At 37.1% G+C, this 24,661-nt stretch overlaps 1 protein-coding gene across 1 annotated transcript in view; it reads left to right on the top strand.

The window, feature by feature from the left end:
• GABRA3 (gamma-aminobutyric acid type A receptor subunit alpha3) overlaps positions 1 to 24,661 on the top strand; it is a 267,558-nt gene that overhangs the window by 111,968 nt on the left and 130,929 nt on the right. The window contains exon 3 of the mRNA XM_079911398.1: positions 4,553 to 4,718. Within this exon, the coding sequence (XP_079767524.1) occupies positions 4,553 to 4,718 (166 nt within the window). The remainder of the gene's footprint in view (positions 1 to 4,552; positions 4,719 to 24,661) is intronic.

The following is a 24,661-nucleotide window of genomic DNA, read 5'->3' as shown; positions in this document are numbered from 1 at the left end:
TTTAGATAGGGTGGTCAGGGAAGGCCTCAATGAGAAAGGTGATATTTGGATAAAAACCTAAAGTGAAGGAATGAACAAACTATCTGGAAATTGGATGGAAGAATATTCCAGGTAGAGGCAATAGCAGATGCAAAGGCTCTAGAGCTGGAGCATGCCTGGCATATCCAATGAGTGGCAAGGAGGCAATATGGCTGAAATGGAGTGAGTAAGAGAGGAGGGTAGTAGAGGTTAGCCAGCTATTTGGGGATAAGATCATGTAGGTTCTTGTAGGTCATAATAAGGCTTTTTGAAATAGGAAGCGATTGGATGGTTTTGAACAGAGGAGAGACATGATCTGACTTAACACTTTATAATTTCACTCTGTCTGCTGTTTAAAGAACAGACTGTAAGGGAGCAAGGGCACAGGCAGCAAGACCAGTTAAGAGGCTTTTATAATGATCTCAGCAAGAGATGACAAGCCAGAGTATCAGCAGAGGTGATGACCAGTGGTTTTATTCTGGATATGTTTCCTTTCTAATGGAATGCCCATGAGACTTGTTTATGGATTGAATGTGGGGTGTGAGAGTAAAAGTGGAATCAAGAATGACATCAGAGTTTTTACTGAGCAGATGGAAGGGTGGGGTTACTATTACCTGAAATGAGAAAGACTGCAGGAGGACCAGGTCTGTGTGTGTGTGTGTGTGTGTGTGTGTGTGTGTGTGTGTCTGTAGGTGGATATTTGAATGTGTTAGGTTTAAGATGCTTCTCAGACATCTAAGTGCAGATATGGGTTGCAGGAGAGATCTAGGATGGAGATATTAATTTGTAAGTTATCAGCTAATAGAGATTTCCCTCTGGTTAGTTCCTTGTACCTTCCTTTAGTTCTTGAGCAGAGTGAATTGATTGAGTAACCATTGTTATTTTGGCTATGCAATTACATATTATGGTGACTTGAGCATGTGTCATGATTGTGTGTTCCTGTACCATAGATAATACATTCTAATACCAAGATTATCTGAGCCTGCACAAGGGTTGTTACCTCCTATATTATAGCCAATCTGCCCCTACCAGAGGGATCTGCCATTGTGACCATGGTTATCTGAATACACTCATTGGTTTTAAGCTCATGTGTCATCGGTGTTTATTCATTTGCTGTACTTATATGAGCATACACCATGGTTGTCTACTTTTACAGTGTACACCGGCTTCTTTATACTAACTTTAAAACTAGTATTAGGTTTTACATTCTGCTCATGCAACATAGTTGTTTGAATATTCATGTCATTATATGATGTTCCTTTGCTGTAATTTTCAGTATATTCATCATGGGTATGTGTAGTATTATATTTGTTTGTTTATGTTATAAATAGCAATTTATTCACCGTGGTCATCATTACTTGAAAGATATCAATTCTTCATTATGGTCACTTGCATCTATACCTTACCTCTCAGCTCCAGTGGAAAAATTTGAGCATGTCAACCTACTCTTGGACCATGGCTCCTGTTCCTGCATCATGGCAGTCTAGCATGGCCATCTACCCCTAAACCATGTCACTTAATTCTTGTATCATGGTTGCCATGATACACACATTGTGTATGCACACATCGTGGTTAAGGACTAATATACCAAATACTTCTTCACATTCATCATGGTTGTTTAAGCATATACCATAGTTGTCTCCAGCTAGATAGATGCTTTATCATGTTTGAAGGCTCTTTGTTCAAGTGTCATGGTTTATGCACTACGGTCACTTGAAAATTCAGCAAGGTTGTTAGAATAATTTTGAGTGTCTGCTCTTCTACTGTCCTTCTCTGTACTGTTTGATGATCATCTGAGCATGTACATGGATTTATGTTCATTTAATGCTAATATATTCTAATGTGCCATATTTCTCTGTACATATATCAGGGTTGGGTCTGTTTTATAGATATTTGCTAACTTGCTAAGACTCTGCCTCTTCCAGTGGCATGTTGTTTTTTAATTAAAACATTAATTCTGGGCTTCCCTGGTGGCGCAGTTGTTGAGGGTCCACCTGCCGATGCAGGGGACACGGGTTCGTGCCCCGGTCCAAGAAGATCCCACATGCCGTGGAGCGGCTGGGCCCGTGAGCCATGGCCGCTGAGCCTGCGTGTCTGGAGCCTGTGCTCTGCAACGGGAGAGGCCACAACAGTGAGAGGCCCGCGTACCGCAAACAAACAAACAAACAAACAAAAAAACGTTAATTCTGGTAAAAAAAAAACACATGACAAACAATCAAACATTTTAACTGTACAGTTTAGTGTTGTTAAGTATATTCACATTGTTGTACAGCAGTCTAGTGGCATTCTTTTGATCACGTGCAATGTCTTAATGAAATGTGTACCAAGGCCCTCTTCTCTTGTTCAGTGGTTAGTAGGCTTATGTGCTATGGTTTTCTGACATATATCATAGCCAAATGGTTTTATATCATAAATGTGTTCACATGAATAATAATATTGTTTGCTAGCAAGTGTCATGGTAGTTGGAGGGCATGTATTATGTCTAACCTCTTTTATATATAATGGATGTCTTCTCATGCATAATGGTTATTTGAACATGTATCTTAGTCATGAGTTTATATAACATTGTTGTCTTCTTATGCATCATAGTTTTCTCCTTCCAAATCATGGGCATTTGTTTCTGTGTCATTGGCATCTATGCTTAGTGTGAAGATTTGCTCCTTGTTTACCATGATCATTTGAACATAAGCCATAGTTATATACTAGAATAGCATAGTTGAACATACACTATGAGTATCTTTGCTCATGCAGCATGGCCATCTTCTCCTAAACCCAGGATTGTTACTCAGGCACTCATGTTTTTTAAGCATGCATCATAGTTCTGTCCTATATTCCATGTATTATTTCTACAATTTAGACTTCATATCCTGTACCAAGTCTCTTTGTTCCTGTAGAGTAATTGTCAATCATGATTATATGAGCATTAACCTTTGTCATGTGATTTTCAACCTTAGGGTCTTCTAAAGCCCTGTGGATGTTTGAGCATATGTCAGAGAGTTATTGCCCATACTACAGCTGTTTCTCTTGCCCCAGAATTGTCTGTTTATGTACCATATTTTCTTACTCATATGCTATGGTTTTCTTAACTGTACTGTTTCTGTTGATTTCTGTAAAATAGCCATCAACTCTTGTACAGCTCATGAGTCATGAATGTCACAGCACATATTAAATTGAGCATAAGAAATTGCTGTTTTGTGAAAGAAAAATTGTCAAATTGGCAAATTTATGTGATACAGCCGAATACTATGACTATTTCTATCTATAATGTGGACATTTTCTCATGTCAGAAATCCATCTTTTCCTGTATCATAGTTTTCTATGCCTGTATCAGATTCAAGAAGACAATCTAATATAGAACCTAGTGGCTGCCTTGGGGCGGGGGTGGGGTGGAGTGGTTAGGATCAATTTAGAAAGATTTTGTTCTTCATCTTCTCATCTACCAGAATAGCTCTTCAGCATGTATCTGTTTTACATATTAGTGTCTTGTATAAACTTTCCTTAGGAAAAACATTTCATATCCTTCTATGCCCTCTGAAAATTAAACCACCTATATGACTGTAAAAGAGTATGGTGCTAGGTAAGAATTAGGTTTCCTTCAAGTGGTCAGTGTCTCAAATTCAAAGAAGCCATAAGGTTTAGAGGTAACAAGCAAGTGCCTCTTTACACTGTTTTCTTAACCCCATGTCCTGGGTAAACCTCCACCAATCCAGAGTTCATAAAACAGCCTTGCATATAGGCAACTCAAAATTGCATAATTCTATCATCAGTATAGTTTGCTGACCACGTAGGGACTTCTGTACCAGGAGACTAGGCTTGGATTTCTTTATGTTGTGGCCCCTATATGGGACTGGTTTTGCCCTCAAATATCTCTTTATGGGAAAACATTGCATTCCTATTCAGGAATCATGGTGTCTCATCATTCAGCATTTTCTCAACCCGATTCAGAGGATACAGTCCATCTTCTCCAGGCCCTTTGATATTTTGGAAAACTGCTTAACTGTATCAAGATGAGAATCAATCCCAAAAATTCTATAAAGAGACTCCAGGTCTTAATATTCTATGATTTTCTACAGTATTATACAGTTATTCATGGAAAAGGCATTTGTGATAGTAAAAAATCAAACAGGATGGGGGAAAAATAAAGTGAAGACATGAGAGATTATTTTAAGATCTCAGATTATAAGAGGTAACTGAGGCTAAGAGAAGTTCTGTGACTCACCTAGTTAAAAGAAGACAGGGAAAAAGATGGCGTTGTAACCTAAGTCTTCCAATTACTGATTTAGAGTCTTTATACTACCCTCTATTGGTTAGGCTCTGGTATAATCAAGAGAGGGATATGCCAGGAGTGAATTTTGGTGGCATTGATGAACTGCAGAAGGAGGACTGTAACAGTAAGCATTTAGTAGCTGTATATTCTGGAAGTTAAATGGCTCTAATAGAGTTGAATAAAATATTTTTTTCCACCACTTCTTCCTCCTTCCCTTTGTCTTCTACTCCTTTCCCCTTCCTCTTTCCCTGAACATGGAACTCACAGGTCTCTCCAAGTTGGTGCCTAAGAAGATGATAATCACACAAATAAGTCAGTTCTACATGACTAGCCTTGGGGTTCTCTTCCTGATTAATATTATCCCTGGAACAACTGGCCAAGGAGAATCAAGGCGACAAGAACCTGGGGACTTTGTAAAGCACGATATTGGCGGGTAAGTACTCTTAACTCCTAGAACAAAAGAAGACTGTGATAAATTATTGCCTTTGACCAGAGCTTTTTTTTTTAATTGAAGAATAGTTGAGTTACAATATTGTGTTAATTTCAGGTGTAGAGCAAACTGATTCAGTTATATAAATATTCTTTTTTTCAGATTATTTTCCATTATTGGTTGTTACAAGATATTGAATATTGTTCCCTGTGATATACAGTAAATACTTGTTGCTTATCTGTTTTATATATAGTAGTGTGTATCTGTTAAGTCCATACTCCTAATTTATCCCTCCCCCTCCCTTTCCCCTTTGGTAACCATGAGTTTGTTTTCTATCTCTGTGAGTCTGTTTCTGTTGCATATGTAGATTCATTTGTTAAGGAGGGAAACTTGTAAGAAGTAAGGGAAGTGAGATAGGGAAGGAGCAAAAGTAAAACAAAGGTGTGATTTCACTTGAAGTGTAGCTCCCATTTGACCCCATGGGGAGATACGGAGCATGAATGGCTTTTGTAGCTTCATCTCAGTCAGTCATTGTCCTCCCAGGCATTTTACAGTGAGATGGTTCCCTTCAGCTGATGGTGATACCCTGAAGTAGCTGGGGGATGGTTTTACTGGCATAGTAAAAGAAATCTTGACGTAGTAGTAACAGTAAATTCTATATTTGGTTTCTTCATGCTTTTATGGCTATGCTTTCTACCCTTCACTTTACAGATTCAATCAATCCCTAAGATCTGTCATTTCTTCCTCCCACATTCCTTGGATTCATCTACTTTTCTCCAACTTTCCTGCTACCACCCTAGTTTAATCCGATGTTGTCTTCCACTTGGACTACTGCAAGAGTCTCTAATTGGTTTTACTTCCTAAAGTATGTAGCCAGTGTTTCTTCCACAATGCATGTTGCATTATATCTGTCCTATTTAGAGTTACTTAATGACTTTCTATTATCCCTAAAGTTCCAACTCCTTAATATGATTTTATAAGACCCAGTATGACCCAGCCTCCACCCATTTGTCACCCTTATTTTTAGTCCTCCTGTCACCAAACTTTATGTTCTTCAGCTATTTTGAACTTCTTTTGACTTTAAAAGTCAACCTCATTCAGAGAATATCATTACTAGAAATCACCCCCTTAGCCTCTACATATTTCAATATTACGGAGGATATTTTATTCTTTGGTAGTGTTTGTTGTTGTTTTACATTTGGCTATTGTCCCATATACTTGGAAGCATTAGGACTTGTTCCTAATTATTTTTGCAGAGTTGATTATCTTAATGTACTCTGAGTCTTTCCATCTTCTATCAGCATTTTCAACAATAATCTCTGGGGCTGAGGGCTACACAACTGGACTGATATGTCCTTAGAAACATGGCCCATGTGGCCCTTTTTGTTCTTTATCCCAGTATGGGAAAAAAAAGACTAATTCTGTCTTATTAACTTCTCATGTATGTGATTTCATTGGGCATGATAGATGTTCTAAATAAGATGGAAATTCTAAATAAATGAATCTTACCTCTTCAAATGTTAAAGGCTTTTTAATTTTTTTTTTTTTTTTTTGCGGTACGCGGGCCTCTCACTGTTGCGGCCTCTCCCGTTGCGGAGCACAGGCTCCGGACGCGCAGGCTCAGCGGCCATGGCTCACGGGCCCAGCCGCTCTGTGGCATGTGGGATCTTCCCGGACTGGGGCATGAACCCATGTCCCCTGCATTGGCAGGCGGACTCTCAACCACTGCGCCACCAGGGAAGCCCAGGCTTTTTAATTTTAACTCTGAGAATTAAAGTTCTCTAAAAATGTATTGCATGCTATCTAATAATCCTAAACAAGGATTTTGAACAGAATAGTCCCACTTCTTGGTGACTCTCTGATCATCATAAAGAGCATTCATTGTGTTTATCCTATATCTGCTATTTTTCTTTTTGTGTCTCCATCCTCAGTGTCAGTTGTCACCTCTCCTGTTTACATCAGTTTGTTTATGTCCTGTTGGTGCTTAGAAAATCAAATAATCAAGCCTTTCAATAATTATATTAAAGAGAAGGCCAAAACATCCTGCTTGAAAAAGCAGAGACTGTTGAGGAGTACTGGTTTATTGACCAGTACTTTGTTCTAACATACTCTAATCATGTTCTAAATGCAGTGGTTCTCAATGTTTGGTATGTGTAAGCAAGGAAGCAGGCTCCACACGTGGAGAATTTGATTTAGTAGCTCTGGGGATAGTGCCTAAAATTTGCATTTTTATCAAGTGCCCCACATGATTCTGATGTAAGGAATCTTTGAACAATACTTTGGGGACACAGTCCTTGTTTTCAAAGAACTTACAGTATAGTTAGGAATATGGGATTCTGAAATTTTAGAATAGCAGACATGGGAAAATGCATAGAGAGCATCTAGTCTGATTCCTCATTTTGTGCATGAAGAAATTGAGTTCCAGAAAAGGAAATTTATTTTTCTAAGACTTTACAGAAAATTAATAGTAGAGCTAGGTCTAGAACACCAGTCTCTGATTCCAAGTCCCATATTTTTAAAGAAAAGCTACAGGGAACAATTTCAGCTTCATGTAATAAAGGAATTTCTTATACTTCTGCTTCCTCGTTTGACCATTAACAAATGAGAACTATATGTGTGAACAGTGTTAGGTTGGAGCATTATGAAAATGTCATTTCTCTGGGTCAAAATGGTTGAATATAAGCAATTTCATGATGGGTCAACCTCAGTAGCAAGTAAATGCCAAATGGATATTCTGTCCAGGTCTGACTGAGATTTGTTGAAACTTGAGATGTGTATCAGACAGGATCCCAAAGAATACAGATGGGACATTTCAAATAAGACTATTTGAGGAGGGTACATTTGCAAAGGACCTAACAGTAAAGGTATGGTCTGGGTGTAGATACACCCCCAACAGATACAGCAAGAACCTAAGGCCAGCAGTAGGTATGTCATGTAAAACAAGTTTACTTAAGAGGTGAAGAGATCTTTAGTGGAGGAGATTTCACAGGGAGAGAGCCAAGAGATTACATACCCAGACTTTCCCTTCTTTTTCCCTCTGTCTTCTGAAGCCAGAGGCTGTGGCAGCCCTGCTGATATAGTTCATATAGTTTACCGTTATAAGAAAGAGAACAGGGTGAAGAGTGTATAATATATCTGGAAGGGGAAATGAAAGACACTGGGCACAAGGCTGTACATTTACATGACACCATATCACCACTTTTTCTGCAACAAGATTACATAGTGCTGGCAGTGGTGAGAGCAGATACTGTGAATTTAAGAGGAAATGGTTGAACTGTTGATTCATTGTCTCTTTGTCACATTCATAGTCTGACTTGGTGCCATGTTCCATAGGTCCTTGTAAGTGTCTGCTTTCATTGTGAAATATATTTTCTCAGTTCTCTTAATCTCAGAATAAACTGGCACCTGTGGCCACACATGTAAATACTAAGTTACTAAGAGAAACATAAAGGACTTGGTTTTTATTTTACTTTAACTCAGTGAATAATGTGGACAGGCATGGCACATGTTGAGTGGGAATGTCTCAAGCTAATTTTGACTTGAATTATAAGTATGCAAAGTCTAATCTCTTCTATGTGTATATAATCTCTATTATGGAATCAATACATTAATACTTTTACCATTCAATCACCAAATCTTAAAATTTAAGAATCAGATGTGGGACCTGAGAAGCTCTAAGTCCTAAGCTCCTACCCTGATCAAGAATCCCTCTTGCATTATGCTTTATGATTGACCTACCAGTTTGAATCCCTCCAGTAGTAAACTGCATTATTACCATGGGCATATAGCTCTAGGGATTGGAAAGTGCTTCCTATATTGAGCAGAAGTCCACCTTCCTCTAATGCCTACCAGTTTTAGGCCCCTGTGGCACTTGCTTCCTTTTCCACATAACAGGTCTCAGAGCTACTCCATGCTTTCTTGTCTAACTCTTATTACTTTCAACTCTTATTACTTTCAACTCTTATTGAAACTCTTATTACTTTCAACTATTCTCCTGACATGATATGATTTTCCAGACATTGCTTAAAACTGAACACTCTCCTTTGTTCTGTAATTAGATTTTTTTGAAACTTAGTTCAATACTTTATTCTTATTTATAGTTTTCATATCCTATCCTGTTACTTTAAAACTTACGTTTAAATAACTCTTACTATGTACCAAGCACTATTCTAAGTGCTTTACATAGGTTAATCCATATAATCCTTATAACAGACCTTCTACCTAGGTGCTGCTATTATTCCTGTTTCACAGATAAAATATGGAGACACGGAGAGGTCAAGTAACTTGCCAAAGCTCACACAGTTAAAAAGTGGCAGAGCCAGGACTGAAACCCAGACAGTCTGGCTCCAGAGTACATGCTATTAATTGCTACAATGTATTGGTTTTCATGTGTTTGGTCAATTTTAAGTATGAATTAGGCACATGTCCATTTATTTTGTGTACATGAACATCTACTTATGTATAGTAATACCTCAATCTCTGAATACTTAATATCTCAGCCACATGACTGCCTAGCCTGTGCTAAAATGGGGCAAGTGTAATTTTCTTATAGGACCTAGAGGAATAAGAAATATCATTTTCCATTTTGAAGTAGAAGTGTAGAATTTGTAACACAGGGCAGAGCTGGACATTTGAAGGCAGGATCAAGAATATTTGGTAGATGACACTGTGACTTCCTATTGTATCATGTCAGGAGGCAAGGTCGTCTCAGTATTACTGATGCTAAATGTGATCTCTTGGTTAAGGTGATGACTGTCAGGACTCTCCATTGTAAGGATACTAGTCACTAGGATTGATTGAGAGACTTGAGGCCATGACCAGCTCATTGCTTTGGTCATGGCCATGGTTGTGGGGTAGAGAGTAAATAATAGTGGGGAAGAGAATATGCCTAGTACTGTAGTTTCCCTTCTTTTGTGTCATAATTCTTTTCTCCACATAGGCAGTGTTATAAATGGTTCTCAGGCTGGCCTATGAAAGTCCACTTAATGAGAAATGTTGCTGAAATAGTGCTCATGCATTGGCAATTACAATCATTCAGATAAATTATGAGAAATAAAGACTTGTGTAGCCTTGCCTGGAAAAGTAGCTACCCTTTATGGCATTGTTTCAAAGGAAGAATGTGCCTTTAATTCTTTGCAAACTTTGGAATACAACCCATTTTAAGTTAGGGTACACCTGCTGATGTTCACATATGAAATCATATCTCTAAGGTTAGTACCTTGTCATTTAATCATTCACAAGATACAGTAGTCAGATCTTCTCGTGTGTTTCTGTGAAGCAGTGGCTTTTAGTTACTAAGAAGGTATGAAGGACTTGGTTTTTATTTTACTTTAATTCTGCAAATAGTGTGAACAGGTGGACCACATAGCGAATGGGTGTGTCTTAAGCTAATACTTCTTTAGTTTCATAACCAGTCTATAGAAGCCATTTAAGAAAAAGACAGTTGTCTTTTTGAGATATATTGGACATATTCTAGTCAAAAATCAGTTTATTCTTTTTTCTTTAAGTGGCTTCTGTAAAAACATTAGAATGTATGTTATTGAATTCCAGGTGTTTCTCATTCCCTTCCCAGTATATAACTGGTATCCCTAGTGCTGAATTTTTAGCTAGACCTTTCCACTTATTGGAATGACTGGACTCGGAAAATGAAAACATGGGGAGTATTGGGAAATGGTGAATAATCTAATATGGCTATGATTTCTGGTCAGAAAGAGAAGTAGTGGAATGTACACCTGTAAAAGTATATTGGGAATAGATTGCAGATTCACAGAAAGCCATGAATATCAGTCCAAGGAGTTGGATTTTATTTGGTAACCACGAAGACTTATGAAAGGTCTGTGAACATTGCAGATACATGATCTGAAAAGGAATTTTTAAAAATACTTTTTAAAATTGAGATATAATTGACATATAACATTGTGTAAGTTTAAGGTGAAAAATGTTTTGGTTTGATACATTTATATATTGCAATACGATTATAGTAGAGTTAGCTAATGCCTTTATGATGTCACATATTTATCATTTCTTTTGTGTTGAGAACAGTTAAGATTTAGTCTCTTAGTAACCTTGAAGTTTATAATATAGTATTGTTTACTATAATCACTATGTTGTATATTAGAGCTCCAGAACTTGTTTATCTACTACTTGTAAGTTTGTACCTTTAAACAACAGCTCCCCATTTCCTCACCAACCCTAACCTCTGGTAACTACCATTCTACTATCATTTGCACAAGTTCTGTTGTTTTAGATTCCACATATAAGTGATATCATACAGTATTTGTCCTTCTCTAACTTATCTCAATTAGCACAATGCCTTCAAGGTCCATCCATGTTGTCACAAATGGCAGGATTGACTTCTTTCTCATACACATGCCATATTCTCTTGTATATGTGTGTGTGTTTGTGTGTGTATGTGTATATCTCACATTTTCTTTTCCATTGGTGGATACTTAGGTTGTTTCCGTACCTTTGCTATTGTGAATAATGCTGCAGTGAACATGGGGATGCAGATATCCCTGTGCAACACTGATTTTAATTCCTCCAGATATATACCGAGAAGTGGAATTTCTGGATAATATAGTAGTACAATATTTACTTTTTGAGTAATAACCATACTGTTTTCCATAATAGCTATACCAATTTACATTCCCACAAAGAGTGCACAAGGGTTCCTATTTCTCCACATCCTTGCCAACATTTGTTATCTCTTGTCTTTTGGATAAAAAGCCATCATAGCAGGCAAGTTGATGTCTCATTGTGGTTTTGATTTGCATTTCCCTGATGATTAGTGATGTTGAACACATTTTCACACACCTGATGGCCATTTGTATGTCTTCTTTGGAAAAATGCCTACACAGGTCCTTTGCCCATTTTTTAATTGGATTATTTTCCCTTTTGCTATTGAGTTGTATGAGTTCTTTATATATTATGAATATCAATTCCTAATCAGATATATGGTTTGGGAGTATTTCCTCCCATTCTGTAGGTTTTCTTTTCCATTTATTGCTTGTTTCCTTAGCTGTTCAGAAGCTTTTTAGTTTAATGTAGCCCAGCTTGTTTATTTTAATTTTTGTTGCCTGTGCTATTGGTGACTTATCCAAGAAATTATTGCCAAGACCAATGTCAAGGCTCTTTTCCCCTATGTTTTCTTCAAGGAGATTTACAGTTTCAGGTATTACATTTAAATCTTTGGTCCATTTCAAGTTAATTTTATGTGAGTGGTGTAAGGTAGGGGTTCAGTTTTATTCTTTTTCAAGTGGATATCCAGTTTTCCCAATATCTTTTATTGAAGAGACTCTCCTTTCCCCAATGTGTGTTCTTGGCTCCATCATCAAAAATTAGTCGAGAATATTTGTGAGGTTTTATGTCTGGGGTCTTTATTTTGTTCCACTGATCTATGTGCCTATTTTTATGCCAGTAACATACTGTTTTGATTACTATAGCTTTGTAATATAGCTTGAAATCAGGTATTGTTATACCTCCAGCTTTGCCCTTCTTTCTCAAGATTGCTTTGGCTATTCAGGGTCTTTTGTGGTCTGAAACAAATTGTAGAATAATTTTTCCTGTTTCTGTGAATAGGAATGTCTTTGGAATTTTGACTGGGATTACATTGAATCTGTAGATCACTATGGGTAGTATGGACATATTTACAGTATTAATCTTCAAATCCAGGAACCTGAGATATCTTTTCATTTATTTGTGTCTTCTTTAATCTCTTTCAATCAATGTCTTATAATTTACAGTGTACAGGTCTTTCACCTCCTTGGTTAAATTTATTCCTCAATATTTCATCATTTTTAATGCTATTGTAAATGGGATTGCTTTCTTAACTTCTCTTTCAGATAATTCATTGTTAGTGTATAGAAATGCAACTGATTTCTGTGTCTTGATTTTGTATCCTAAAACTTTACTGAATTCATTTATTTGTTCTAACGGTTTTTTAGTGGAGTCTTCAAGGTTTTCTACATGTAAGATTATATCATCTGCAAACAGAAATGATTTTACTTCTCCTTTCTGATGTGGGTGTTTTTATTTCTTTTTCTTGCCTAATTGCTCTGGCTAGAACTTTTATTATTATGTTGAATACAAATGGTAAGAATGGGCATCTCTGTATTGATCTTACAGGAAAGAGTTTTAACTTATTACCACTGAGTATGATGTTATTTGTGGGCTTGTCATAGATGACCTTTATTATGCTAAGGAATATTCCTTCTATACCCAATTTGATGAACATTTTCATCATGAAATGATGTTGTATTTGTCAAATACTTTTTCTGCCTCTGTTGAGATGATTATATCATATTTATCTTTCATTCTATTAATGTGGTGTATTACATTTGTTGTTTTTCATGTGTTAAACCATCCTTGCATCCCAGGGATAAATCTCACTTGATCAAGGTGAATGATTTTTTTTTTTACATCTTTATTGGAGTATAATTGCTTTACAATGGTGTGTTAGTTTCTGCTTTATAACAAAGTGAATCAGTTATACATATACATATGTTCCCGTATCTCTTCCCTCTTGCGTCTCCCTCCCTCCCACCCTCCCTATCCCACCCCTCCAGGTGGTCACAAAGCACCGAGCTGATCTCCCTGTGCTGTGCTCATTGCAGCTCTATTTACAATAGCCCGGAGAAGGAAACAACCTAAGTGTCCATCATCAGATGAATGGATAAAGAAGATGTGGCACATATATACAATGGAATATTACTCAGCCATAAAAAGAAACGAAATTGAGCTATTTGTAATGAGGTGGTGAATGATATTTTTAATGTGCTTTTGAAAACAGTTTGCTAATATTTTGTTGAGAATTTTTACATCTTTATCAGGGATATTTGTCTGTAATTTTATTTTCTTGTGGTGTCTTATTTGGCTTTGATATCAGGGTAATGCTGGCTGCATAAAATGAATTTGGGAGTGTTCCCTCCTCTTCAGATGTTTGCAACAGTTTGAGAAGGATTGGTGTTAATTCCTCTTTAAATGTTTGGTAGAATTCACTGGTGAAACCATCTGATCCTTTGCTTTTCTGTGTTTGGGAGTTTTCTGATTACTGATTCAATCTCCTTAATTGTTAAGGGTTTCTTTAGATTTTCTGTTTATTCATGATTCATTTTTTGGTGGGTCATATGTTTCTAGGAATTTATCCATTTCTTCTCAGTTATCCAGTTTGTTGACATATAATTGTAGTCTCTCATAATTTTTTATATTTCTGTGCTATCAGTTGTAATGTCTCCTCTTTCATTTCTAGTTTTATTTATTTGTGTCTTCTTTCTTGTTTTCTTAGTTAATCTGGCTAAAGCCTTGCCAATTTTGTTTATCTTTTCAAAGAGCCAGCACTTAGTTTCATTGATCTTTTCTATTGTTTTCCTGGTCTCTATTTCATTTATTTCTGCTCTGATCTTTTTTTTTTAAGTCTATTTTGTCTGATATGAGAATTGCTACTTCAGCTTTCTTTTGGTTTCCATTTGCATGAAATATCTTTTTCCATCCCGTTACTTTCAGTCTGTAGGTGTCTCTAGGTCTGAAGTGGGTCTCTTGAAGACAGCAAATATATGGGTCTTGTTTTTGTATCCATTAAGCTAATCTGTGTGTTTTGGTGGGAGCATTTAGTCCATTTACATTTAAGGTAATTATCGATATGTATGTTCCTATTCTCATTTTCTTAATTGTTTTGGGTTCGTTATTGTAGGTCTTTTCCTTCTCTTGTGTTTCTTGCCTAGAGAAGTTCCTTTAGCATTTGTTGTAGAGCTGGTTTGGTGGTGCTGAACTCTCTCAGCTTTTGCTAGTCTGTAAAGGTTTTAATTTTTCCATCAAATCTGAATGAGATCCTTGCTGGGTAGAGTAATCTTGGTTGCAGGTTTTTCTCCTTCAACATTTTCAATATGTCCTGCCACTCCCTTCTGGCTTGCAGAGTTTCTGCTGAAAGATCAGCTGTTAACCTTATGGGGATTCCCTTGTGTGTTATTTGTTGTTTTTCCCTTGCTGCTTTTAATATTTTTTCTTTGTATTTAATTTTTGATAGTTTGATTAATATGTGTCTTGGCGTGTTTCTCCTTGGATTTATCCTGTATGGGACTCTCTGTGCTTCCTGGACTTCATTAACTATTTCCTTTCCCATATTAGGGAAGTTTTCAACTATAATCTCTTCAAATATTTTCTCAGTCCCTTTCTTTTTCTCTTATTCTTCTGGAACCCCTATAATTCGAATGTTGGTGCGTTTAATGTTGTCCCAGAGGTCTCTGAGACTGTCCTCAGTTCTTTTCATTCTTTTTTCTTTATTCTGCTCTGCAGTAGTTATTTCCTGTATTTTATCTTCCAGGTCACTTATCCGTTCTTCTGCCTCAGTAATTCTGCTATTGATCTCATCTAGAGTATTTTTCATTTCATTTATTGTGTTGTTGATCATTGTTTGTTTCATCTTTAGTTCTTCTAGGTCATTGTTAAATGTTTCTTGCATTTTGTCTATTCTATTTCCAAGATTTTGGATCATCTTTACTATCATTATTCTGAATTCTTTTTCAGGTAGACTGCCTATTTCCTCCTCATCTGTTAGGTCTGGTGGATTTTTATCTTGCTCCTTCATCTGTTGTGTGTTTTTCTGTCTTCTCATTTTGCTTATCTTACTGTGTTTGGGGTCTCCTTTTTGCAGGCTGCAGGTTCGTAGTTCCCGTTGTTTTTGGTGTCTGTCCCCAGTGGCTAAGGTTGGTTCAGTGGGTTGTGTAGGCTTCCTGGTGGAGGGGACTAGTGCCTGTGTTCTGGTGGGTGAGGCTGGATCTTGTCTTTCTGGTGGGCAGGTCCATGTTTGGTGGTGTGTTTTGGGGTGTCTGTGGCCTTATTATGATTTTAGGCAGCCTCTCTGCTAATGGGTGGGGTTGTGTTCCTGTCTTGCTAGTTTTTTGGCATAGGATGTCCAGCACTGTAGCTTGCTGGTCATTGAGTGAAGCTGGGTGCTGGTGTTGAGATGGAGATCTCTGGGGGATTTTCACCATTTGATATTATGTGGAGCTGGGAGGTCTCTTGTGGCCCAGTGTCCTGAAGTTGGCTCTCCCACCTCAGAGGCACAGCACTGACTCCTGGCTGTAGCACCAAGAGCCTTTCATCCACATGGCTTAGAATAAAAGGGAGAAAAAGTAGAAAGAAAGAATTAGTAGAAGTAGAATGAAAGAAAGAAAGAAAGAAAGAAAGAAAGAAAGGAGGGAGGAAGGAAGGAGGGAAGGAAGGAAAAAAGAAAGAAAGAAGATAAAGTAACATAAAATAAGATAAAATATAATAAAGTTATTAAAATAAAAAAATAATTATTAAGAAAAAAAAGAAAAGAAATAAAAAAATTAAAAAAAAACGGACAGATAGAACCCTAGGACAAATGGTGGAAGCAAAGCTATACAGGCAAAATCTCACATAGAAGCATACACATACACACTCACAAAAAGAGGAAAAGGGGAAAAAAATCATAAATCTTGCTCTCAAAGTCCACCTCCTCAATTTGGGATGATTCGTTGTCTAAAGGAGGGAAGGAAGGAAGGGAGCGAGGGAGGGAGGGAGGGAGGGAGGAAGGAAAGAAAGAAGATAAAGTAAAATAAAATAAAGTTATTAAAATAAAAAATAATTATTAAGAAAAAAAATTTAAAACAACAACAACAACAAAGAAAAAACGGACAGATAGAACCCTAGGACAAATGGTGGAAGCAAAGCTCTACAGACAAAATCTCACCCAGAAGCATACACATACACACTCACAAAAAGAGGAAAAGGGGAAAAAATCATAAATCTTGCTCTCAAAGTCCACCTCCTCAATTTGGGATGATTCGTTGTCTATTCAGGTATTCCACAGATGCAGGTGCATCAAGTTGATTGTGGAGCTTTAATCCACTGTTTCTGAGGCTGCTGGGAGAGATTTCCCTTTCTCTTCTTTGTTCGCACAGCTCCCAGGGGCTCAGCTTTGGATCTGGCCCCGCCTCTGCGTGTAGGTCGTCGGAGGGCGACTGTTCTTCGCTCAGACAGGACAGGGTTAAAGGAGCCGCTGATTCGGGGGTTCTGGCTCACTCAGGCCAGGGGGAGGGCGGGGCACGAAGTGCGGGATGAGCCTGTGGTGGCGGAGGCCAGCGTGACATTGCACCAGCCTGAGGTGCACCGTGTGTTCTCCCGGGGAAGTTGTCCCTGTATCCCGGGACCCTGGCAGTGGCAGGCTGCACAGGCTCCCGGAAGGCGGGTGTGGACAGTGACCTGTGCTCGCACACAGGCTTTTTGGTGGCAGCAGCAGCCTTAGTGTCTCCTGCCCGTCTCTGGGGTTCACGCTTTTAGCTGCGGCTCGAGCCTGTCTCTGGAGCTCCTTTAAGCAGCGCTCTGAATCCCCTCTCCTCGTGCACCAGGAAACAAAGAGGTAAGAAAAAGTCTCTTGCCTCTTCGGCAGGTCCAGACTTTTCCCCGGACTCCCTCCCAGCTAGCCATGGTGCACTAACCCCCTGCAGGCTGTGTTCACGCCGCCAACCCCAGTCCTCTCCCAGCGCTCTGACTGAAGCCCGAGCCTCAGCTCCCAGCCCCGCCCGCCCCGGCGGGTGAGCAGACAAGCCTCTTGGGCTGGTGAGTGCTGGTCGGCCCTGATTCTCTGTGTGGGAATCTCTCCCCGCTTTGCACCCCACACCCCTGTTGCTGTGCTCTCCTCCGTGGCTTCGCAGCTTCCCCCTCCGCCACCCACCGTCTCCGCCCGCGAAGGGGCTTCCTAGTGTGTGGAAACCTTTCCTGCTTCACAGCTCCCTCCCACTGGTGCAGGTCCCGTGTCCCTATCCTTTTGTCTCTGTTTATTCTTTTTTCTTTTGCCCTACCCAGGTACGTGGGGGGGGGGGGTTTCTTGCCTTTTGGGATGTCTGAGGTCTTCTGCCAGTGTTCAGTAGGTGTTCTGTAGAAGTTGTTCCACGTGTAGATGTATTTCTGTTGTATCTGTGGGGAGGAAGGTGATCTCCGTGTCTTACTCTTCCGCCATCTTCCCGGAAGCTCTGTGCTCTGATCTTTGATAATTCCTTTCTTCTGTGAACTTTCGGCTTAGTATGTTCTTCTATTTCTAGCTTATTTGAGATCTTTCTTGTTTCTTAATGTAGGCATTTATTGCTATACACGTCCCTCTGGGAACTGCTTTTGCAGCATCCCACATGTTTTGATATGTTGTCCTTCCATTTTCATTTGTTTCAAAATATTTCTTGATTTCCGTGTTGATTTCTTCTTTAACCCATTTGTTGTTCAGGAGCATGTTGTTCAATTCCACATATTTTCAATTTTCCAGCATTCCTCCTGTTATTGATTTCTAGTTTCATATTTCTGTGGTTGGAAAACATAGTTTTTATGATTTCAATCTTCTTAAATTTGCTAAGACATGTTTTATGATATATTACATGAACCATCCTGGAGAATGTTCTGTGTGTGCTAGAGAAAATGTGTATTCTGCTGCTGTTGGATGGAATGTTCTGTAAATGTCTGTTTGGTTTATTTGGTCCAAGGTATCATTCAGATCCATTATTTCCTTATTCATTTTCTATTTGAATGATGGATCAATTATTGAAAGTGTGGTATTGAAGTCCCCTACTGTTATTTCATTGCTGTCTATTTTTCCCTTCAGATCCATTGATAACTGTTTAATATATTTACGTGCTACAATATTGAGTGTGCATGAGTTTACAGTTGTTATATCCTTGTGATGAATTGACCCTTTTATCATTATATAATGACCTTCTTGTATCCTGTTACAGTTTTTTACTTAAAGTATCTTTTGTCTGATATAAATATGGCTACCCCTGCTCTCTTTTCATTTCCATTTGCTTGAAATACCTTCATCCCTTCACTTTCAGCCTGTGAGTGTGCTTAAGGCTTAAGTGAGCCTCTTATAGGCAGCATATAGATGGGCCTTGGTATTTGTTGTTGTTGTTGTTTTTATCCATTTAGCTTCTTTGTGTCTTTTAATTGAAGAATTTAAAACATTTATATTTAAAGACATGATTGGATAAAGACTTACTATCACTAAATTTTAATAATGATTTCTGATTGTTTTGAAGTTCCTTAGTTTCCTTCCTCCTCTCTTGCTGTCTTTCTTTGTTAGTTGATGATTGTTTTAGTGGGTTGCTTTGATTCTTTTCTCTACATTGTTTGTGTATCTAATTTTTGCTCTGTGGTTACCATGAGGCTTTCATAATGTATCTTATAATCTTCTATTTTAAGCTGATAACAACTTCAATTGCATAAGAAAGTTTTACACATTTACTTGCCCCCACAGTTTATATTGATGCCTCACTTTTCATCTTTTTATGTTATGTATCTATCAACATAATATTATAGCTGTAACTATTTTTTTTTCCTATTAGACAATATGTATTTTATTTTTTATGCTTCTTCTTCAAGATTAACTTCTTTTTTATTAAATTTTTTTTTTATTGAAATATGGTTGATTTATAATGTGTTAGTTTCAGGTATACAGCTCAGTAACTCCTATATGTATAACTGAGTTTTTTATATATATATATTCTTTTTTATAATATCTTCCATTATAGGTCATTACAAGATATTGAATATAGTTCCCTATGCTATACAGTAGGTCCTTGTTGGTTATCTATTTTATATAGAGTAGTAGGTATATTTTAATCCCAAACTCCTAATTTATCCCTCCCCCCTTCCCCTTTGGTAACCATAAGTTTGTTTTCTATGTCTGTGAGTCTGGTTCTGTTTTGTAAATAAGTTCATTTGTATCATTTTTTTAGATTCCACATATAAGTGATATCATATTATATTTGTCTTTCTCTGTCTGACTTACTTCACTTAGTATAATCTCTTGGTCCAACCATATTGCTGCAAGTGGCATTATTTCATTCTTTTCATGGCTGAGAAATATTCCATTGGTGTGTGTATGTATGTGTATATGCATGTATGTGTGTGTGTGTGTATATATATATATATATATATATATATATATATATATATATATATTTCACACCTTCTTTATACATTCATCTGTCGATGAAAAACTTAGGTTGCTTCCATGTCTTGGCTACTGTAAATAGTGCTAAAGTGAACAGTGAGGTGCATGTATCTTTGCAAGTTATGGTTTTCTCCAGATATATGCCCCAGAGTGGGATTGTAGGATCAATAATATGGTAGCTGTATTTTTAGTTTATTAAGGAACCTCCATACTGTTCTCCATAGTGGCTGTACCAATTTACATTCCCACCAACAGTGTAGGAGTGTTCCTTTTTCTCCACACCCTCCCCAGCATTTATTATTTGTAGATATTTTGATGTTGGTCATTCTGACTGGTGTGAGGTGATACTGGTGTGGTGTATTATATTTTGATTTGCATTTCCCTAATACTTAGCAGTGTCGTGCATCTTTTTATGTGCCTTTCCACCAACTGTATGTCTTCTTTGGAGAAATGTCTTTTTAGACCTTCTGTCCATTTTTTGATTAGGTTGTTTTTTTTTTTTGATATTGAGCTGTATGAGCTGTTTGTATATGTTGAAAATTAATCCCTTTCAATCATATCATTTGCAAATATTTTCTTCCATTCTGTAGGTTGTCTTTTTGTTTTGTTTATGGTTTCCTTTGCTGTGCAAAAGCTTTCTGGTTTAATTAGGTCCCATTTGTTTATTTCTGTTTTTATTTCCATTACTCTAGGAGACGGATCCAAAAAGGTATTGCTGCAATTTATGTCAAAGAGTATTCTGCCTAAGTTTTCCTCTAGGAGTTTTATAGTATCTGGTCTTATTTTTAGGTCTTTAATCCATTTTGAGTTTATTTTTGTGTATAGTGTGAGTAGTCTAACTTCATTGATTTACATGTGGCGGTCCAATGTTCCCCTGCCACTTGCTGAAGAGACTCTCTTTTCTGCAGTGTATATTCCTGCCTACTTTGTCATAGATTAATTGACCATATGTGCATGAGTTTATTTCTGGGCTTTCTATCGTGTTCCATTGACCTATGTCTGTTTTAAATGCCAGTATACTGTTTTGATTACTGTAGCTTTGTAGTATAGTCTGAAGTCAGGGAACCTGATTCCTCCAGCTCCGTTTTTGTTTCTCAAGAGTGCCTTGGCTATTCAGGGTCTTTTGTGTTTCCATAAAAATTAAAATTTTTTTGTTCCAGTTCTGTGAAAAATGCCATTTGTAATTTGATAAGGATTGCATTGAATCTGTAGATTGCCTTGTGTGGTATAGTCATTTTGACAATATTAATTCTTCCAATCCAAGAACATGGTTTATCTTTCCATCTGTCTGTGTTGTCTTCGATTTCTTTCATCAGCATCTTATAGTTTTGGGAGTACAGGTCTTTTGCTTCCTTTGGTAGGTTTATTCCTAGGTATTTTATTCTTTTTGATGCAATGGTAAATGGGATTGTTTCCTTAATTTCTCTTTCTGACCTTACATTGTTAGTGTATAGAAATGCAACAGATTTCTGTGTATTAATTTTGTACCCTGCAACTTTACCAAAATCATTGATGAACTCTAGTAGTTTTCTTGTAGCATCTTTAGGACTTTCTATGTATAGTATCCTGTTATCTGCAAACAGTGACAGTTTTACTTCCTCTTTTCCAATTTGTATTCCTTTTATTTCTCTTTCTTCTCTGATTTCCATGGCTAAGACTTCCAAAACTATGTTGAATGAAAGTGGTGAGAGTGGACCTCCTTGTCTTTCTCCTGATCTTAGAGGAAATGCTTTCAGCTTTTCACCATTGAGTATGATATTACCTGTGGGTTTGTCATATATGGCCTTTATTATGTTAAGGTATGTTACCTCTCTGTCCACTTTCTGCAGAGTTGTTATCATAAATAGATGTTGAATTTTATCAAAACCTTTTTCTGCATCTATTGAGATGATCAGAAGTTTTTTATTCTTTGATTTGTTAATGTGGTATATCATACTGATTGATTTGTGAATATTGAAAAATCCTTGCATCCCTGAGATAAATCCCACTTGATCATGTATATGACCCTCTTAATGTATCATTGGATTTGGTTTGCTAGTATTTTGTTGAGGATTTTTGCATCAATGTTCATCAGTGATATTGGCCTGTAATTTTCTTTTTTTGTGATATCTTTGTCTGGCTTTGGTATCAGGGTGATGGTGGCCTCATGGAATGAGTTCATAAGTATTCTTTCCTCTGCAACTTTTTGAAGTAGTTTCAGAAGCATAGGTGTTAATTCTTCTCTAAATGTTTGATAGAATTTGCCTGTGAAGCCATCTGGTCCTGGACTTTTGTTTGTTGGGAGTTTTTAAATCACAGATTCAATTTCAGTACTTGTAATTGTTCTGTTCACATTTTCTAGTTCTTCCTGGTTCAGTCTTGGGAGATTGTACCTTTCTAAGAATTTGTTCATTTCTTCTGTGTTGTCCATTTTATTGGCATATAGGTGCTTGTAGTAGTCTTTTACGGTCCTTTGTATTTCTGTGGTGTTGGTTGTAACTTCTTTTTCATTTATAATTTTATTGATTTGGGCCCTCTCCCTTTTTTTCTTGATAAGTCTGGCTAAAGGTTTATCAATTTTGTTTTTCCTTTCAAAGAACCAGCTTTTAGTTTCATTGACCTTTTCTATTGTTTTTTAGTCTATTTCATTTATTTCTGCTCTGATCTTTATGGTTTGTTTACTTATACTAACTTTGAGTTTTGTTTATTCTTTTTTCTCTAGTTGCTTCAGGTGTAACGTTAGGTTGTTCATTTGAAATTTTTCTTGTTTCCAGAGGTAAGCTTGTATCTCTATTAACTTCCCTCTTAGAACTGTTTTGTTGCACCCCATAAGTTTTGGATCATCATGTTTTCATTTTCATTTGTCTCTAGGTATTTTTTTATTTCCTCTTTGATTTCTTCAATGATCCATTGGTTGTTTCATAACATATTGTTTAACCTCCACCTGTTTGTATTTTTTGAAGTTTTTTCTTGTAGTTGATTTCTAGCTTCATAATGTTGTGGTTAGAAAAGATGCTTGATATGATTTCAGTTTTCTTAAATTTACTGAGGCTGCTTTTCGGGCCAGCATGTGATCTATCCTGGAGAATGTTCCATGTGCACTTGAAAAGAATGTGTATTCTGCTGCTTTTGGATGAAACACTCTAGATATCAATTAAGTCCATATGGTTTAATGCATCATTTAAGGCCTGTTTTCCTTACTGATTTCCTGTCTGGATCATCTGTCCATTGATGTAAGTGGAGTGTTAAAATCTCCCAGTATTATTGTGTTACTGTCGATTTCTCCCTTTATGTCTGTTAACATTTGCCTTCTATATTGAGGTGCTCCGACACTGGGTGCATATATATTTACAATTGTTACATCTTCTTCTTGGATTGATCCCTTGATTATGTAGTGTCCTTTGTCTCTTGTCTTTCTTTGTCTCTTTAAAGACTTTAGTCTTTAAAGTCTATTTGGTCTGATATAAGTATTACTCCTCCAGCTTTCTTTTGACTTCCATTTGCATGGAATACTTTTCCATCCCCTCACTTTCAGTCTGTATGTGTCTCTAGGTCTGAAGTGGGTCTCTTGTACACAGCGTTTATACAGGTCTTGTTTTTGTATCCATTCAGCCAGTCTGTGTCTTTTTGTTGGAGCATTTAATCCATTTAAATTTAGGTAATTATTGATATGTATATTCTTACTGCTATTTTGTTAATTGTTTTGGATTTGTTTTTGTAGGTCTTTTTTCTTCCTTTCCTCTTTTGTTCTCTTGTGATTTGTTGACTATTTTAGTGTTGTGTTTGGATTACTGTTTCTTATTTGTGTATATATCTATTATATATTTTTGGTTTGTGTTTACCATGAGGTTTTGATATAACAGTCTACATATATGCATGCTTGTTTTAAATTGCTGATCTCTTAATTTCAAATGTATTGGAAATATCCAGCATTTGTACTCTCCTCCTCTCACAATTACTGGTTTAGATATCATATTTGTGTGTAGATGATTTCCTACCTTTATTGTATGTTTGCCTTTATTAGTGTGCTTTCCCATTTCATAATTTTCTTGTTTCTAGTTGTGGCCTTTTCTTTTCTGCCTACAGAAGTTCCTTTAGCATTTGTTGTAAAGCTAGTTTGGTGGTGCTGAATTCTTTTAGCTTTTGCTTGTCTGTAAAGCTTTTGATGTCTCCATCGAATCTGAATGAGAGCCTTGCTGGGTAGAGTATTTTTGGTTGTAGGTTTTTCCCTTTCATCACTTAAAATATATCATGCCACTCCTTTCTGGCCTGCAGAGTTTCTGCTGAAAAATCAGCTGATAACCTTATGGGGTTTCCCTTGTATGTTATTTGTTGCTTTTAAAATTTTCTCTTTATCTTAATTTTTGTCAGTTTGATTACTATGTGTCTCAGCCAGTTCCTCCTTTGCTTGATCCTGTATGGTACTCTCTGTGATTCCTGGACTTGGGTGACTGCTTCCTTTCCCATGTTAGGGATGTTTTCAGCTATTCCCTTTTCAAATATCTTCTCAGGTCCTTTCTCTCTCTTTACTCTTTCTGGGATCCCTATAATGTGAATATTGCTGCATTTGACATTGTCCCAGAAATCTCTTAAACTGTCCTCATTTTTTTCATTCTTTTTTCTTTATTCTGTTCCATGGCAGTTATTTCCACCACTCTGTCTTCCAGCTCATGTATCTCTTCTTCTGCCTCATTTATTCTACTATTGATTCCTTCTAGTGTATTTTTCATTTCAGTTATTGTATTCTTCAACTGTTCAGTTCTTTATTTTTTCTAATTCTTTGTTAAAAACTTCTTGTAACTTCTTGCTCTGTGCATCCACTATTTTCACAGGATCTTGGATCATCTTTATGATCATTACTTTGAATTCTTTATCTGGTAAATTGGCTACCTCCATGTCACTTAGTCGTTCTTTTGGGGTTTTATCTTATTCCTTCATCTGCAACATATTCCTCTGCTGTCTCACTTTTTCTAAACCTTCTATTTGGGTTTTTATGTATGTGGAAGGT

Source organism: Stenella coeruleoalba (assembly GCF_951394435.1).
Source record: "Stenella coeruleoalba genome assembly, chromosome: X".
NCBI classification, from domain to species: Eukaryota; Metazoa; Chordata; class Mammalia; order Artiodactyla; family Delphinidae; genus Stenella; species Stenella coeruleoalba.
Note: the sequence above shows the minus strand (reverse complement) of the source record. Positions and strands in the feature narration are given on the sequence as shown.